The sequence below is a fragment of the Anolis carolinensis genome, chromosome 5, assembly GCF_035594765.1.
Source record: "Anolis carolinensis isolate JA03-04 chromosome 5, rAnoCar3.1.pri, whole genome shotgun sequence".
In the NCBI taxonomy this organism is placed as follows: domain Eukaryota; kingdom Metazoa; phylum Chordata; class Lepidosauria; order Squamata; family Dactyloidae; genus Anolis; species Anolis carolinensis.
Genome location: NC_085845.1, coordinates 35,420,995 through 35,439,953, shown reverse-complemented (window position 1 = coordinate 35,439,953; position 18,959 = coordinate 35,420,995). Strand labels below are relative to the sequence as shown.

General features: G+C 38.9%; 1 protein-coding gene across 3 annotated transcripts in view; it reads right to left on the bottom strand.

The window, feature by feature from the left end:
• Positions 1 to 18,959, bottom strand: part of afg2a (AFG2 AAA ATPase homolog A) — a 185,204-nt gene that overhangs the window by 26,757 nt on the left and 139,488 nt on the right. For 2 of the 3 annotated variants that reach the window (XM_008112052.3, XM_062983625.1), the window contains one exon: positions 14,842 to 15,006. The exons of the other annotated variant lie outside the window; for it this stretch is intronic. In XM_008112052.3, the coding sequence (XP_008110259.1) occupies positions 14,842 to 15,006 (165 nt within the window). The remainder of the gene's footprint in view (positions 1 to 14,841; positions 15,007 to 18,959) is intronic. 3 annotated transcript variants of the gene reach the window in all.

Sequence of the window (18,959 nt, the reverse complement as noted above, 5' to 3'; positions counted from 1 at the left end):
TTATCCAGTAGAGTTTTATATCTTTGGCCTAAATGTTATTTACAATGTGTATTCCTACTTAGAAGTAACAAACCCACTTAGAGGTTACAAATGCACTTCTTCCACTAACATGCTTGCCAGATTCCAATACTGGGCTTTAATTGGAGATAAACAGATGTAGAACCTGATATTTTATCATGTTAGAAGCAAATTAAGAATATATTGCAAGTTGCTTCTGGTGTAAGAGAATCGGACGTCTACAGCGACGTTGCTCAGGGGACACCCGGATGTGTTACCATCCTATGGGAGACTTCTCTCATGTCCCCGCATGGGAAGCTGGGGCTGACAGATAAGAGCTCACCCCATCCCACAGATTCAAACCGCCAACCTTCAGATCTTCAGGTCAGTAGTTCAGTGGCACAAGGATATAACTCATTACACTACTGCAGCTCCTCAGACCCTGATTTACACAGTCAATACTCTTCAAACTTGAGAAGGATACATGGCATAGGATTGACCTTATTACTAGGCTCTATGGATATAGCCTTCATTGGAAAAGGATATACAGTACCTGGACATCAGGTAAGCTGGTGAGGTACCACTACAAATGATCCTAGTCCTCTGCTACTCATTGACACTAAGGACAAGCACCGCTTTGGATTCTAAACTCAAGAATCCCCTGAGAACATAACTAATAAGTAACTAATTTGTTGGTTCTTTTACTATAGAGCGAATCCCTTTCCTCTTAACATAATTGCTTCTATTCAATGAATGTAAAAGTTCTGATTTCTTGCTCTGTTCAAGAGGACTGGGAAATGTCCTCTTGAGCAGAATTTTGGGCAGCACAGAGTCCTTCATGATGCAGGAAGAAGAGGCAGAACGCCCCATTGCTTTAGTCAACCATCAATAATGCAGCGTGGGATTTAATCTCATATCTCTGTAGTATAGGGCCAAAAATAGCAACAAATAAAGGCTTGAACAAGGGAAAATAGCAATATCAAGGCAACACATCAAAGAAAGAGTCTGTAATTTGGCTTGTTTAGTTTTGCAAAGAAGAAGGCTAAGAAGGCAGATGACTGCTCTCTAAAAATATCTTAGAGGAAGTAGGAAAAGATAGGGCTATTTAAAGAGTACAAATTGTAGGGAATGAATCCAAATGGCCATACATTAGATGAAACCCAAAACATTATCATTGTTTTGTTGCATGCATTTCCAAAACGTTAGAAATGGAATCATTCTGGAAGTAAGTAATCTTGAATCATTATTTAGTACAAAAATAATCTTCTACTTATAGTAATATTTTAAGGAATATAATTATTTTAAGTACGGTAGTAAAACTGTCTTCTGCAGGGAAAAAAATTATCCTGACTATGATCAAAATTCAATACAGCTTATTTAAAATAATATTAGAAATAATACAAATATACTTAAATACAGATTATTTAGTCAAACAATATTAAAATAAAGTCACGGGTTAATAAGCTAAATAAATGTTAAATCTCAAACCTGCCTCAAAACAATTGGCTGGAAGTATTTTTTTTAAAGATCTGAAGAAACAAAACAATAGCTGCTCTCCAAAGAGACTTATTAGTTCCTTCCAGAATTAAATTCCCAACTGCTTATAAACAGCAACATGTTTTTCCTTTACTGCCAAGAGGAGGACAATAAAGAAGCATTGCCCCAGGGAAGACTGGATGGGAAAGGGGGTGGGGTGGATGGGAAGCACAGCTGGATGATAGATTGCTACTTTCCGACTTTCTTTTGTAGACTCTGCTAAGTGACAGCAACTCCTGCAGTGCTGGCGACACACTTCCTTCCCTTACATTCGATACTGAAAAGACTTTGACAACTCTATGTGAACAAGTGGTAGGGGGTGAAAAAGAGGAAGGAAATATAACATTAGATAAGTAACAAGCAAATGAAGACCTGTGAAAATCCAATGTGTTTTCCCTTCTTTTCCATATATCCTTTGCACCCACTCTGCATTCTCAAACATATGCATGTACAAACATTCTTGTATCACATCCTAGAACAGAATGATCTGGGAGGAAAGCAACTTATTGCCAACCTTTCTGTTGGCTCCAGATATGTAAAACTGAAGTCCCATTATAGCTTGCATAGTTGTGGATCAATACCCAACTTCACCACCACCACTTCCAATAACAATACCCTGCCAAGAAACCAGTAGAGCATCCCTCTTGCCTCCAGGAAGAAGTGACAGGTAAGCTTTTTAATGCTCCTTCCTCACCAGTATGCAGTCCTCACAGGAGACTCAAACAGTTGTCTTATCTGTTGAGTTTACTGTGGAGGAGAGGAAGATGAGAAGGAATCAAACACAACTGTTTCTTGCATTACAAATATTCAGTACTTCCCACATACTGTCTTTTTGGAGAGTAGGGAAAGACTGTCAATGAATCAATGACCAACCAGCTGCTAATATATTTGTATTATTGCTTATGCAAAAACAAAAACACCCCCTCCCCGCAAAAAAGCCTCTCAAACTTGTTTTTATTGTCCTGATAATACAATAATAACCAAAATAACTGGAACTGCTGTGCTATTCTTATTACTTTAGTTACATGAGTTATTCTGTCAGTTCAGACCATAGTTCTATCTATCTATCTATCTATCTATCTATCTATCTATCTATCTATCTATCTATCTATCTATCTATCTCTTTATTTATTTATTTATTTATTTATTTATTTATTTATTTATTTATTTATTTACAGCATTTATATTCCACCCTTCTCACCCCGAAGGGGACTCAGGGCGGATCACATTGAACACATAAAGGCAAACATTCAATGCTATAACATAGAACAGAGACAGAGACAAGATGCAGGCACGGGTTGGCCTCGAACTCATGACCTCTTGGTCAGAGTGATTTGTTGCAGCTGGCTTGCTTTCCAGCCTGCGCCACAGCTCGGCCTTAATATTAGTATTAGTACTTAGTTCTAAGTACTAATACCATCTAACATTGACTATAATAACAGATTAGACAAAATAATCTAAAGCATCAAATTCTGCCTGATCTTGGAAATTAAGCAAGATCAGCTTTAGTTAGTACTTGGGTAAGAGAACACCACATACTGCGGCCTATATATTTTGAAAAGGGGATTAGCAAACCACTCTTCTTTGTATAAGAAACCACTATGAAAATGCGATTAAATCACTTCCAGATAATACAAATTGAAAATTTGTTATCTAAAAGGCCCAGGACCAGAAGTCTTTTAGATTTGGGTTTTTTAAATTTTAGAATACCCACCCCATTGCTGCTTTTAATAGTTAAGTGGCCTTTCTCCCCCTTGCAAGCCCAGGGGAGAGTGAAGCATTTCCTACCGGCACCGGCGGGCCCCTGCTTCCTGCCTGCCATGTTGCCCTGGCTGCCTCTGCTCTTGCAGCCAGGGAAGAAGAGTGAGGGCGGGCGGCACCAGAGGAGGCTGGAAGAGGCAGCCAGGCTCCTTTTTTTCTGCTGGCACTCCAGCTGGGAAATGTGGAGGACTCAAAAGAGAGTCTCGGAAGTCCCATCCCGGGGAGATGGAGCGGTATATAAATAAAGGATTATTATTATTATTATTATTATTATTATTATTATTATTATTATTATTATTTTACTTCCAGAATGCCAGTTCTTTCTGAACCTTCCCTGTTGCTACCTTTATCAAACATATTTCTAGAGAACCAGAAGAAAACATAAAGACGTCCAGTACTTATTTGAAACTAAAAAGAATTATTTTCAAGCCCAGAGTTTCCCTACATGTATAGAGAATAGCTTTCTATGTTTTCAATAGCAACCTATTAAAAATAGAACAACAAACAAAGACACTCACATAAGAGTGACAATACTTGTAAGGCAGAAACAGGAAACCTCTGGACCTGGGATTTAATCTGGCCTTCTAATGATCCCAATATGACCCTTTGGAGTTCTCCAAAGAGCTATGTAACTTCTTCCATGACATCACAGTTTAGTTGTTTGCCAGCTTTTGCACATATGCCCATTTTAAAGGTTGATGTGATTCTTAGAAGATTAATTACAGATTATGAAGCAGTTAAATTAACTCATGCTGGTATGAGTTCTACCCTTTGTCTTTAGTCCTTTCTTCACAGGAATGTTGTCCCCAAAAATGTATTTGAAACTGAATTTGGCTCTTGGGGGAGAAAAGTAGTTCCTCCATTATTATAAATCTGGCTAAGATTTGGTACCCTAAAATCATAGAATCATACTGACCACAAGAGCCATCCAATCCCAAGTCTCAATGTCATTTTTCCTTAATTAATATATACTAGTCCCAGTTATATTTCAAAGTACCAAATTGTAGTATTAAGACCAATAGTAAATACATTTGTACAGAAGTTCAACAATTTATACAGAAGTTCAAAGTTTTAAAAAATCCTCATGATCTTAAATGACTAATCAAAATGGAAATATCATGAGAAAATACTTCATAGCCTTTTGTGAAAACAAGTGGGTATTATATCTCCTAAAATTTAAAAAAATGGAAAAAGGTTCAGTGTTAACCAGTAACAGACTATGTGTTTCTTAATTCTGGAAACTGGCCAGCCATACAACAGACTTCTGTGTCAACCATTTTCAGACAATTAAATGCATTATTCAAATTAGCAGAGTCATCTTTACTATATTATTTGAAAGTGCTGACTACCAAGATGTATAATAACAGAGCTGGAGTGTTCTAGAATAATACTTTGTGGTGTTCATAATGGAATTTGCTGGAATCCAATATGCACATGATGCGTATAAGTAATAGTTTGTCAGCAGTTTGTTTTGCAGTGCACTCTTTTGAGTTATTGTCCAGCAAAGGAGATAAAATTTACACCAAGTCTTCTAGGTATGTAAGTGACAGATTTATGGTTTCTTCTCATGTTTAATGTTTCTTTGGTAAGCACGGTTATATGATATACCATATAACATGATGCCAGCCTTGACTCTCACATCATAAACTGTCTGCCATAAAGTTAAGACTGTCTCGCATCTTAATTTTCCATAAACATATGCAGCTCAAAGAGATATCAGCAATAAATGAGAAACCAGGATGTTTCAATTTCATAATTCTCAGCAGATCTCACACCAGAATACTGTGCGTGTTACTTGACCTGCCAATTACAGAACTTCCCTTTATGATTGCCTTCTGGGTTTAAGACAGAGTTTCCTTGAGAACCAAAAAGAGAAGACAAAAAGGGCAAATAACCTGTCTCTCATTTTCAGGAATTTCCTGAATAGAGTGTGTTATAATTTGTCCTTTATCTTCTCTTCAGCGTTAGAAGATAAAGGATTAAGTACTAAGTAGAACTGAAAGAAAAAGGAAAGAAATTTGGTAATAAACTTATTTTAAAAGGGTTATCTAAGAAAGGGATCAACATATGTGCTTATTAAAATGTGAGATCTAGGCTCTGTTATGCCATAACATGTTTCATCGATACTCACTCCTTTATTGCAGATAATGTATGATAATTATAATTATATTATCCTTTCTGGGGATGAGTGTTTCCGAATGACAGAATTAATAACCTGACATCTGACAGGATCTACATAATTTCATATTTTCACTTGCAACAAAGAGTTCTTGAGGTTTTCATGTGCAATTGCAATTACAATATGGAGAAGGTAATTACCAAGATAAACAGTAGCATCAGTTTTGTTGAGGCCATTATTTCTGGTACAATAAAAAGCTAAATACTACTTCATCTAGAACAGTGGTTCTCAACCTGTGGGTCCCCAGGTGTTTTGCCCTACAACTCCCAGAAATCCCAGCCAGTTCACCAGCTGTTAGGATTTCTGGGAGTTGAAGGCCAAAACATATGGGGACCCACAGGTTGAGAACCACTGCTCTAGAAGAAGAAAATGAATAAGCTTTTCAAGGTTAAAATACATCCGTTTATTTATTTATTTATTTGTTCATACAATATATTATGTTTGTTGCATACAGTGTTATATTTTCATACAGTTGATAATTCACTAACATTTCTCATACAGTATCTTTATTTCAGGAGCCTCTGGCTTCTGTTTGAGTAGGGCAGATAAGAGCATCATAAATTCTGTTGGTAATAAATTCCTCTTTGTCTACAGCCTTATAGGATCCCCTGTAAGTATTCTTACATCTAGTTTAACTTTATATTGAGGTACTGGATCACTGGCTACCACTCTTTAAAAAAATCCTCTAGTTGTTCTCATCTCAAGAGTATAGTATATATTATATATTATTAGAAGGTCGATAATGTATTTTTCCCATTCTTCTATGGTAGGTACCTTTATGGTTTTCCAGAGTCTGACATATTATTTTCCAAATTTCTTTTCTAATTCTTCATCTTGCATATTCAAAAGGTACATTTGTGGTGCCATTGTGAAGTTTAGATTTAACATTTTTTCAAGATAAAGGTGTTTCTAGTAGTTGCTTGCTTTGCTGCATGTCCACTAAGGCAGGAATGAAGGGGTAGGAGGAAATGGCCATATAAGGAGGTACGAGCAGGCCAGGAACACAGCCGATGGGTTATCACATGGTTTCCCTGAAATCATGTGTTTTGAGAGAAACGAAAGTAATGAAGAAATGTAATACTGCACCACAAATATGCACCAATGGTTTGATATGTGGGCGGTCGTAAACTGAACCCACTGAATTGTATAAATAGACACTCGACCCTGTCTGCGGGGTTCTCCCTTTTCAGCATCTAGTTGTGCGTGGGATGAACCTCTGCAGCTGCAGGAACTCTAGTAAACTGCTTTCTTTGGAAGAAAAAGAAAAAACCTCCAGTTGTCTGTCTCCTACTTCCACTGCGTCCGCACAAGACACACGACAAGCTGAGAAAAGGGGAAGTCTGGCTTCCGCTACATTTTCTGGTGACCCCGACGTGATTCCACAATAAGACGGGCCAGGAGATCGGAGACGGATCCCGTTGGCGGGACGGTCCCAACTCGGCGGTGGGGGCCAGAGGCAACTACCGTGAGACGAGAAGGGGCCCCTGAATATTGTAAGACCGGCTGCGGTACTTGCCTCTGATGCCAACGCCGGCCGACGGTGGGAGCCGCAACGACAGCGAGGTTCCAAAGAAACCAGGCAGGGAAAAGGATCCAGGGAAAAAGTCCAGGGGCGAAGGTTGGTCCGACGTCTACAGCAATCTGGCAAGTATAGTGGTTAAATGAGACACTAAGGGAACAGCGCCGGGAGGGACACAAAGGTTCCCAGGGAGATAAAAGGGGTTCTGTCTTGTGATTCCTGACACACACCGTTGAGTGTCCAGGTGCCCAGTCCAAGGCAGTCCCCTCTATTAGGCAGGATGGGAGGCAGTGGGTTCAAATCCACCACCCCATTACAGTGTATGTTAGACAATTTCGGCTCAGTTGCAAGTAGAGCCGTAGAAGGAATTCCCCAGAGAACAAGACTTGTGAGGGTGCCCCAAGACCAAGTCGTGCAGGGCTCATGAGGAGTCGCAACTCCCGGGGAAAGGAAAAAAAAAACTGTTTGATTTCTTTGTCATGTGTGGGGAATAATGAGTTTCAAGTTCTGCATGTTTCGTGGTAATATTGATGTGAAAATGAAAAATGAGTCTATAGATTTACACAAAAAATGTTGAGCACAAATATCTAGAAATGTTTTATTACGGTTGAAAAAATCTGATTCGAAGAGGGTCTGTGTTAGTTTGCTTTTGCTGACAAGCTGCAGAGAGGCGAGAAAAAGGGAGGGAGGCTGTTAAAGTGGCTCAGAAAGTTTTCCTTGTTATTTCTGAGAAACAAAAGCTGTTTTCTTAAAAAGTTTTCTTTTGCACCTGGGCCTCATGCCAAAAAGATAGTGGGAAAATCTTGGCAGACAGTCCAAGGTAAAAAACTCCCTGTCATTCTGGTTAAACTCAGGCGAAATGCCCAGAGAAAGATAATGGAATTCCAGTGGACAGCCAAGGTCAATGAAGGCCGCTGTGAACTAGTGAAGTTTTAAAAATGTAATGTGAATTTAATAAAAAAAAAAAGAAAAAGAAAGAAAGAAAATGATGATGTAAATGTGTGTGTGTTTGTATATATATATATATATATATATATATATATATATATATATATATATATATAATATTTTGGGGTTCTGTCTTTCACCTGGATCTTAAATCCTTGCTTTGGACTTATTTTGGGACAACTGGGTGAGAATGTTTCATGAGCTGAGAGAGAGTGTGTGATTTTATCTAAACAACTAACCACTAATCAGAATTCCTGTGGACCTTGTGTGAATGAGATGTATGTGTTGAATTCAAAATGCATAAAGAGTTATAAACAATGTTAGTAGATTTGTTCAGAAGCAATTCGGAAGCTGTAGATATTTTTTTTTTTGGAAAAAAAAATGGTCTTAGGCTTGAAAAAAAAAATCCTTGTTTTGAAAGAACAATGCTTCAGTGTTTTTAGAGAACATGGTGATACAACAGATAAGAGCTGGACATCTGCCCAGAAATTGAATCTCAAGGAAAAAAAAAAATGAGCCTGAACAAGTGTACTTTTGAAAACTCAAGCCTCTGTGGGCTACTCCCCCTTTTTCCTGTTCTACAGATTTTAAACCCCTTACAGGTTATAGGGAAATGTTGGAGGTTCTTTTTTTTTTTTTGCAGCACTTTGGAATACAGGTGATCTTGGTGAGTCAAGAAGAAGGAGAAGGAATGTGAATGAATGTTTTGGAAAGGAGAGGACAAGGAGAGGAGTTATTGGTTGTGGAGACTTTGTATGGAAAACTGTCACAAGTTGGCAGTGCAAAAAATAAATAAATATATATTTATTTTTGGAAAAAAAAATTGATCCCATATTCCTGACACAGAAGGATTAAGAACTGACATTGATTTTTAAATTTTTGATTGACATTTTATTCAAAAAGGGAGCTAGTGCCCAAGTGATAAAAAGTTATCCTTTTGAGAACCAAAGACATGATATAATTGGCTGCATCTCATGTTGCTTCATAATAATTTTGTGAGATTTGGATTCTGAACTTTGTGATTTTGGCCCAACTCTTTCTAAAGGTTATGGAAAGGAAGGACTAGGACTTTTGTAAACGGGACATTAGATCATGCAAATAGGGGCATTTTTTCCATCGCCCCCAGCCTGGATTTTGCCAGATTTGAGAAGCGGCAGGAGGCTTTTCAACGTGTGTTACTAACAAATTTTGAGTTGTTCAACGAGTCGGTGTAAAAGGGGAATTGAGTAAGTTTAACACTGCAGCAGGACTGGAGTGGAAGATTGCATTGCAGCAAGTGGATACACGATTGTTAAATCGTTTGCGGAAAGGAAAAGAAAAAGATGCGGAGAAGAAAGATTTTGTTGGATTTCAAGACAGATGAGTGTGTTGTCAAAGGCACAACCTCTGAGGAGGCCTGCCTTGGATGTGAGCGAAACGACTAGAGAGAGTGCTTCAAGAGCCATACAGCCTGGAAGGATGAGTATTTCCCTCCCCTTCTTTTCCCTCTCATTGTTTTTTGCTACAGGTCCTGAACTCCTGTATGGGATAAACCCAGAAGTCTATGAGACATGTTTATTGAGAGGCCTGGGAGGGCCTATAGGTGTTGCTGAGTGTTAAGGCTGTGATGGAGTGTGGCATCAGGCTGGAGGCTGTAAGGGCTGACCAACTCAACAACATACAATTTTCTATTTTGACCCAACTCTCCTGGATAGGACCTTTTGTAATGGGACATTGCAAATAATTCGGATTTTTGACGGATTTGAGAGACAATGAGGGACTTTTTCATATGCCATCTAACAACCTTGCTTTTTAAGCCAAAAGGAGGATATAGCACGGAGACAATGTGACAAAGAATAAAATAAGTTAACCATTGCAGCAGGACCAGAGTAAAAAGGATTACTGCAGATCGCGAAAGAAGGCCCATGGAGGAATCATTTCTCAAGAGGCCATGGAGGGGTCGTTTGGGAGCTGAATAGTGGCCTACCTGCCCCACCCGTGGAGAGACAAGGGATTTCAACAAGATTGGCTGAGACAAAAGTGATGCCGAACAGGATGATCGACAGATGGGTAATCCGTTCCCCCTCCCCCATTCTCTCTCACTGTCTTCCTGCTTTTTTTTTCAGCTTTTTTGGACTCCTGTTCCTAAATTGGAGATCCATAAGGCATTGTTACTGAGAGGCCTGTTTTCCAAAATGGAGATCCATAAGGCATTATTACTGGAAGGCCTGTTTTGGAATCCAAAACCCGTAGGAGTTTAAGTCTACCCCACGCCACACATACTGGGTATGACAGCTAAAGCCCTGTGAGAGATGGAGATTTTCTTTACAGACTTTTCTTTACACAGAGACAATTCTTGGAGACTAGAGACTTGATTGGACAAAGAGACTTTCTTCAAATTAACTGAACATTATTCCTTTGATCAAGGAAGAGGAAACACACCCCCAGTTTGACTTTATGCCAAAGACTGAAAAGACCTGAAAGTTGGACATGCATGTGAATGGCCACCTCTGGCCATAGCAACAAATCCATCATCGGAAGAAGCCAAATGACTGGGCTAGATCAGAATTCTACTGTGGACTATGTCCTTTCTAAAACCTGATTAATATTTTTAATCCTCATGTGTTGTTTACCTCTGGTGATGGAACTATGTACAAATGCTATTCTGCGCTCATTTTCCACTGAAAAGATAGCTTGGCTGCAAGCTAGAAGGGATTGGAGGGACCCATAAGTCTGCTCATTTAGTTTGCTTCAGCTTTTGTATACACGCTTCGCAAAAAAAAAAATGGGGGAATAAGGCAGGAATGAAGGGGTAGGAGGAAATGGCCATATAAGGAGGTACGAGCAGGCCAGGAACACAGCCGATGGGTTATCACATGGTTTCCCTGAAATCATGTGTTTTGAGAGAAACGAAAGTAATGAAGAAATGTAATACTGCACCACAAATATGCACCAATGGTTTGATATGTGGGCGGTCGTAAACTGAACCCACTGAATTGTATAAATAGACACTCGACCCTGTCTGCGGGGTTCTCCCTTTTCAGCATCTAGTTGTGTGTGGGATGAACCTCTGCAGCTGCAGGAACTCTAGTAAACTGCTTTCTTTGGAAGAAAAAGAAAAAACCTCCAGTTGTCTGTCTCCTACTTCCACTGCGTCCGCACAAGACACACGACAAGCTGAGAAAAGGGGAAGTCTGGCTTCCGCTACACACCACATGTGGTAAAATGTACCTTTTTCGTTTCCTCATTTCTAGCATTTACCAGTAAAGTTGTACAACTTCGCTAATCTCTCTGGAGGGACATACCAACGCAAATGCATTTTATGGACATTTTCTTTTAGATTTTGGCATGCTGTATATTTCATTCTTCTCTTCCATGTCTTTTCAATAAATCAGTTGATTTTAAAGTGGGAATGAAGTTATTATTTTATAAGAAACAAAGGTTCACAGCATCAGACACTGAATACAAATCTGCAAAGCAGCCTTCTTCCTTGACACCTCAAATTGCAGCGTAAGGAATCATGAATGGAGTCCAAAGGGCCATACAAGTTATTTTGTAGGCTCTAAAAGCTTCTAAGGCTCCATTTCCCACCATAGCTCATACCGCCAAGAATAGCCTCTTGGACAGTTGCATATAAACATCAAATACATATATGCATAAAATATTTGGGTATTTACATGAGCATTATGACATTATGGCTCCTGACCTTTGTGATTAAGCCATGTAAATAGCTTAAAGATCATGGAAACACACAAATATTTTGTACATATACATTGTGATGCTAAACTCAGTTAAAAGAATCTCTAGAAACCATGAAGGTAAGTTTAAACTTTATTCACTGACACCTAGAAGAGCAACAGTGAATTCATTTTAAAAGCCCTTTTTGGCTCTTTAAATGAGGGCAAGGATTCTAAATAAAACACTGTAAAAGATTAAACAGTGTGAGATTATTCATACTTTCAACATTAGCTTATCATATTGTTTAAAACCTTCCTCCTGTACAAAGAGAGGAAGGGAAACTTAAGCTTTTGCAAGGGCTTGTTACTTCAAGGCGACCAGACTCAACGAAGACAGTCTTATCTCCCAATGAGTAATAATCTACTACGACTACAGGTAGCAAGGAAATGAGCATATTCATAGATTTTGAAAACTAAAGAAAAACACCAGCCAGCTTCTGCCTTCCATAGCAAGTAGTTTTTTTCTAAATGCTTTTTATCTGTTACTATATTGCTGCCTAAGAGGGCATTTTCTTCCTGATCATCTCTGTTTGGAAACTAGACAATTGAAAATTTACAGGAAATTATGAATAAATAAATGAATTATAAACTAGTTTTCTCTCTGTTTTAGGACTACAACAGTCTTTCCTCATGCAACCACTCTAAAATAAGAATACAACGTCTCAGCATTCACATATATAATGAAATGTGTGTGCTAATAACATTCAGACCCAGAATAGTGTCAGGGTGACCCGCACTTTCCTGATTTCTTATATCATTAAGTGACCTATTCCTACACCCCTAAAACAGGAAGCCCAAGGGAAGCTTTAAACAAGGCTTCTTAAATTTTTTCCACTATAGACCCCTTTCCGCCTGAGAAATTTTTACATGTACCGCTTTGGCGGGAAGGTAAGGGCACTCCATGCAGTTGTGCTGGCCACATGACCTTGGAGGAGTCTATGGACAATGCCAGGTCTTCAGCTTAGAAACGAAGATTAGTACCATCCCACAAAGTCAGACACAACTAGACTTAATATCGGGAGAACCTTTACCTTTACCTATTTCCTAATAGGTTTTTTGTACTTCTGAAAATCTTATAATTCTCTAAGTATTACCTAAACCTAAAACTTATACCTAAACCTAAACATAGTAAGAAAATAACACACAGTTGAGATCTGTGTTGTGAGATGTTACATCTTCCCTGTGAGGATTTCAGTGTCTCTGCTCTCAGACACATGAGGCACAAGCATGGACCTGAATGATTACCTTTAGCTTACAAGGATCAACACACTGAATAAACCCACCATAAACAAAAAAGGACACACATGAATCTGCTTTTAGTTATAAAAATAAGGGGAGTAGGAGTAAAAAATCTAGGTTTTTTATGATCTCTTAAAATAGATGTAAGCTTCTCTAACAGGCTAAGAGTTTTGGCAGAAACATGTGGTTATGCCACCAGAGGTCTGATTTACTAGGGTATATAATGGCTGTGGATCATTCTGATCAGATAGAACTTACTGAACCCTCTGTCTGGCCATACTTTTGTTTTAGGGTTCTCTACTCCTTCCTGTGATTCTATTATTTTTAACAATTATTGTTTTTATTACCCTTGCAATAATTGCTATTTGTGGGCTCCCAAAAGATGGAATAAAAACATTTTATCAATAAATTAATCACAAACTAACTAAGCTGTCTAATTTAACTTTATGAACCTTATCTTAACAACGAAAAATATTGATCTGATTTTTGCTTTCATTGTTTGAATGCATGTCTGTTTATCTGAGAGAACCAACAGAAATTAACATGAAACACATGATAATACAAATACATATATGTCTATGCAGTACAAATAACTGCATAAACATACATGCTGCCTATTACAATCTATATACATGTTTCACATTTCAGTTGGGGCAAGTGTTTCCCATCTAGATCTTTTTATAATATGTGAAGCAGATGTCTGATGAGGACGTGAGAAGCTAAACTATAGATCTGAAGAATATGTTGAGCTATCTTTTCCTCATTCTATAAAAAGATCATTCTCATTGCAATCATACATGTATATAATCAAATGTAATCTCAAATAAATTCAGTAGGGTGGAATTCCAGATCAATTCATACAGGAAGTCCTGTATGTTATGAAAATACAAGAATGATAAATATAGTACTAGTGTCAGGACCCAGGCTGCAGGGCACCAATAACCATACACAGAGGCCAGAATCTATCTAATATCTTTATTGAAGGAGTATATAAAGTTAATAAAAACAAGTGTAGAAAATAGTCCAGAGTTAGACCTTTCAGGAAAGGTCAAAATTAGTCCAAAGAAACAATGTCCAATATGAAATATTAAGGTCCAAAGTTGTAATCCAATAACCGAAACACTCACTTGCCAAGCAAGTGAGGGGAGATGACAAGGTCCTTTAGTCCATGAACTTGAGCAAGGCTAGGAAATAACTTGATACTTGGAACACAAGGCTTGATTCAAGACAACAAGGTAACGAGGAGCAGGAACAAGATCCGTGGAATTACTTGGTAAAATCCGGGAAGCAAAGCGAGGCTGAATCCTGGAAAACAAGGCAAGGTCCGCGAAGGTAAACAAGGCTGGAAACAGGAGCGAAGGCTTGAAATCAGGGACAAGGCTTGAAACAGGAACGAGGCTTGGAAACGGAGCGCGCTGTCCACACACAACTTACTCCAGTAGCTGACGAATTGACTCCGCAAGATGTCTTTGTGGGTAAAACACCTAAATAGGGTCTAGTTTTCCCACCAAAGAGCAGTTCTCTGGGGAACTAGAAACGAAAGCTAATCTCTGAGTCCAGATGCATGACTCCTTAAGGTTTCCCATGGAAAGCAGGCTTAATCAGCTGAATTCTTAGCAGCTATCCTAGCACTCCTACGAGAGGCCGCTTGAACAGCTCTCTGATGTTTACAAAACTCGTGGCGAGAAAACACAGGAGATTTAGGCTCAGGGTTTGTTTGACAGATTTCTGGAAGACAAATCTCTTGCAGGTGCAAGGTTCCCAAATCTGGCTGGGAAGGTTCCAATTCTGACTGAGACGGTGAAAAACCCAAGTTCTCCTCTTCATCTGGGACTACAGTGCCTTGAACGGGACTACATGGCCCATGACTCATCACAACTAGTGCTAAATGTGTTACAACTATATAGTCATTAATAATATTAATATTTCATACAAGTATATTTTACCTCTGCTCCTGAATATTTCTGCGTCCGTTGGACAAGTTCATCCAGGTAGACTTCATCTGAGATGGGCATGGTACGAAACTGAATTTTCAAGATTTCTTTGCGAGTGGCTGCATCAGGCAGAGGCACATATATGATTCTGTCAATTCGACCAGGTCGCATCAAAGCCTGTGGTAAAATAATTTTTTAAAAGTCTTGTCAACTAGATCTATAGAAATTTGACAAAAATCAATAAAATCTGCAATCAACTGTTTTGTAACACAGGAATTGTATTACAAAAGGCAAATAATGTGAAATATAATAGCATTAAAATACTATTTTTTTCAAAAATATACACCAAGAATCTGAATTACCCAGACCTAAGGTTATATTATGAAGCCTATGGATTGGAATGGGTCAAGGAATGGGCAACACTAAGAGATACGAGGATTCTAACACTCGAAGGCTTTGATTTGAGAGCTGGTTGGCATGCCTATTTATGGTACAAGAAAATAAAAATAGAGAAAAACTTTGAAAACCTTTAGAGCATCCTTGATAAAAATTTAGGAGAAATACAAGAATAGAAACACTGCTATGGATCTCAACTGTAGAAGCCTTAAATAAGAAAGAATTAGGCCAAGACAAATTGATTACCCATAGACAACTAATAAAAAAGCAAAATGGAAAAATTATACTTAAATCAAAGAAATAGATAAAAATATTTCATGGCTCCAATACAGACAAATAAGAAAAAGCATCAACAAAGATAAGAAAAAAGGCTTTATGGAGAAAAATGCTTTCTGGGATAAAGTAATGATTTGAGAGAGGAAATTAATTACCATCACAAAAGTTAATTACAATGTTCATTACACTTGTGACGTTTGTACTAACAGTTCCTTGGTGAAAAAATATTTGAAAACAATAGAAAAAAATCATGAGAAGACCGGTTTCTTGAGTGCCAGGAAATCCTGAAGAAGAGAATCTCAACATTTTCTATGTATAAAACAACAATTCAATGTAGAAAATGCATCTCATGCACAGGAAACCATATTTTGTACAAAGAAAACAAGTTCTCTACATAGAAGACAAGATTTTATGCATAGAAATAATATTTTGCACTTAAAATGCCGTTTTCTCACAGAAATGTTTTTTGTGCAGAAAATGCCATTTTCTATGCAAAACAATGAAGTGCATTTTTGCACGGAAGAAGATACAAACTGCAACAGCCCATGGACAGTTTCTTGTTGTTGTTCAATTCTTTCCTTGAAACAAGAAGGAAATGGTGAAATTATTCATTATTTCCTGGGTTAAGCAAAAATTACAAAGATTTACAGCCCTATACAAGAGCTGCTTCTCAGAAATCCTAAGACCTTACACCAGAGTTCGCAAAGTCCTGCCCTGAAACTCCATTCAACTTCCCAAGACTGTTTTCCCAGCCTTCATCCTCATAAACTCCCTAGATTACCCTCATTCTAGCCAAACAGATGATTTGCTCTCCTAGAACACATCAGGATCAATGCAAAGCTGCTTTGCAATTCCTCTCCATCATTTGGCTTTTAGCAATACCTCTTTTTCCAAAACCAGAAATATTGTTCCTGACTCCTGTTTCATATTTTGATCACTCATTCATTTCTGGATGGACCAGGGTATAAAACGCGAGTCTGGAATTGGTGCAGGTACCAACACCTGTCTCTATATCACAACTCTTCCCCATGCTAGTGCTTACCCACGTTCTATAGAGCTGATGCTGGTTTGGAAAGAAGTTGCTGCATAGCTCCAGGCCACTTGTTTTACAAAATAGGAGCTGAAACAGCAGCATTGCAGCAGCTCCCATATAGTTGGGATGGAATGAGTACTGTAGCTGGACTTAGCTTTTGAAAAAGAGACAATAGCCAATATTATTTTGAACACCCTACAAAATGCTACGGTTGCCCACCACAGGTGCTTGAGGAACCATTTTAACCTCATAAGATTGAAGTCTGTGCAGTATGTAGCACAGGGGGAAATCCTTAAATCTCAAATTTATCTAACAAGATGAAAAACATTATCTTTTGACTTGCAGATAAATATTGTTGTCTCATGAACCAAACAGCTTGCATGCAAATTCAGCAATTTTAACAGATTTTCAGCTGGATGTGTTTAAGGCAGAGCACGTAACCCAAATTATTTTTTATGTTATAGTTCCCCCTTGGGCAGTGTAGTTTGAGTTCCAGTTGACTAGAGATACTGCACGGTTGTCCTGGGCTCTCAGCCAATAAGACTTTTTCCCAGCCTGATCATGTCAGTGAAAGTCATGCTGAAAAATAGTAGGAAGAAGCTTTCCTTCCTGCACAGCATTGATCAAGTTAACACCCTTCCTAGGGTTTCTTTAAAAAGACCTTTGTGAGTACTCTGGGACGGAAAAAAATGGATCTTGCATGCTAAGAGATGTCCTGTTATTTTTAAAACAAAAGCATGCATATTCTCAGCTAAGGAAACTCTACAGCAAGTACAGTGTATCCACCCACAGGATCAGGAGTGTTTCCTTGAAGACTTAACAAGCTAGGGGATATAACTGCCAGCTCATTGTTCAGTCAAGTCACATTTATATCAGGAAACTGTTTGGGAAGTTTTAACATTTTGGCCTCCAACCACAGCAAGCATGCGCTTGTTTTTCCAGTGCTCTTCCATATGCTTTTGAAAAAGGCTCCAGCTCTGTGACAGAACACAAACTCTCTCCAGTTCAGTACCTGAATAATTTCACATAAGCCAAGGAAAGACCTCTGCTGGTCAGCATATGCAATACTGAGAAAGACTGAGCAATATAAACCCTACACTTCTCCCAATTTGTATATTCCTGCTATAAATAACATGTCCTTGTGTGGTTTTCTAGATAGTGATCTACTGCCTCATCATGTGGGGCTTAAAACGGCTGCATACACCGGATGAGTCCTAGGTCACCCACGAAGACTGCTGGCTCCCATGAAATGAACCCCTTTCTCAATCACTGACTCCAAGCATGAGCGCCAGAATCAGAGGCAGGAGTGCAGGCATCACTGGCACTCTGAGGGCGGGCATCTATGCCAGGGTAGTTTGGGCCCATAGCCACCAGCAGCAGCCAGCAATCCAGGCGACATCTAGCTGCTTCTGTACAGCAGTATTTGGACGAGCCTACTGAGAATCTGTCCTGATACCCATTGTCCTACTGGGTGTTCTGTGACCAGAGGCGGCCAGATCTAGCCTTTGTGGCCAGGAAGTATCTCAGCTGTCCACCTTCCAGTGTAGCAAGTGAGAGGCTTTTCAGCATCGCTGGAGATGTAGCCACTGCGTGATGAACTTTCGCCGGGGATCTGTAGATGTTCTAAGGTGGAGCTGGTGCATGCCAGTACCGCAGCAACACGGGAGGCTTCCCATGTTGCCATAGGAAGCAATGGGGGGGGGGGGGGGGAGCTGCATAGCCAAGGCTTCCCCCCTTGGGATCAGCTTCCTCAGGAGCCAGGAAATGTGGGGTGTTGACCCTGATGAGGGTCACCGGATCCGGGCGGCCATGTGACGAGGAAGTTAGTGTCCTTTAGCCCACAATTCTTTACTCCATAGAGCTACAGGACTTTCCTTCACATGGAAGAACATACAACAGAATATTATAACCTTTGCATTTTAATTAAATAAGGGCAAAATATTTGGCAGAGGGGTTTAAGTATATGCATTGCTTTTGTTTTAATTTCAGATTCATGAGTTCACTGCTAATACTCTTAGAAAGTTCACAATTCCCTGGAAAAATCCATCTTTGTAATAACTATAAATAGTTCAATTATGTAGATCTCTGGCTATCTATTTATCTATTTATTGCTACCAAAACGATTACTATGTTGTTTTGAAAACTGAATTTAAAAAATAATGGAAGTTTTTTTTTAAAAAAAACAATATTTTTAAAGAATGTATATATCCTGCATTCCTTTTAATTGAGGATCCATAGCAGCTTACAAGCAAACTAATGAGAGTTCATTTGTGGAAAAGAGCAAAGAAGAATGATGGAAGCAACAAGAACCATGCAGATGGCAGTATAATTTAAGGTAAATTTCAAAACAGAACTAGGAGGGGCTGAAGTCTAATAAATCAAGCATGCATGGCCTCTGATCTCAGGTCTGTCTGCTGCTACATAG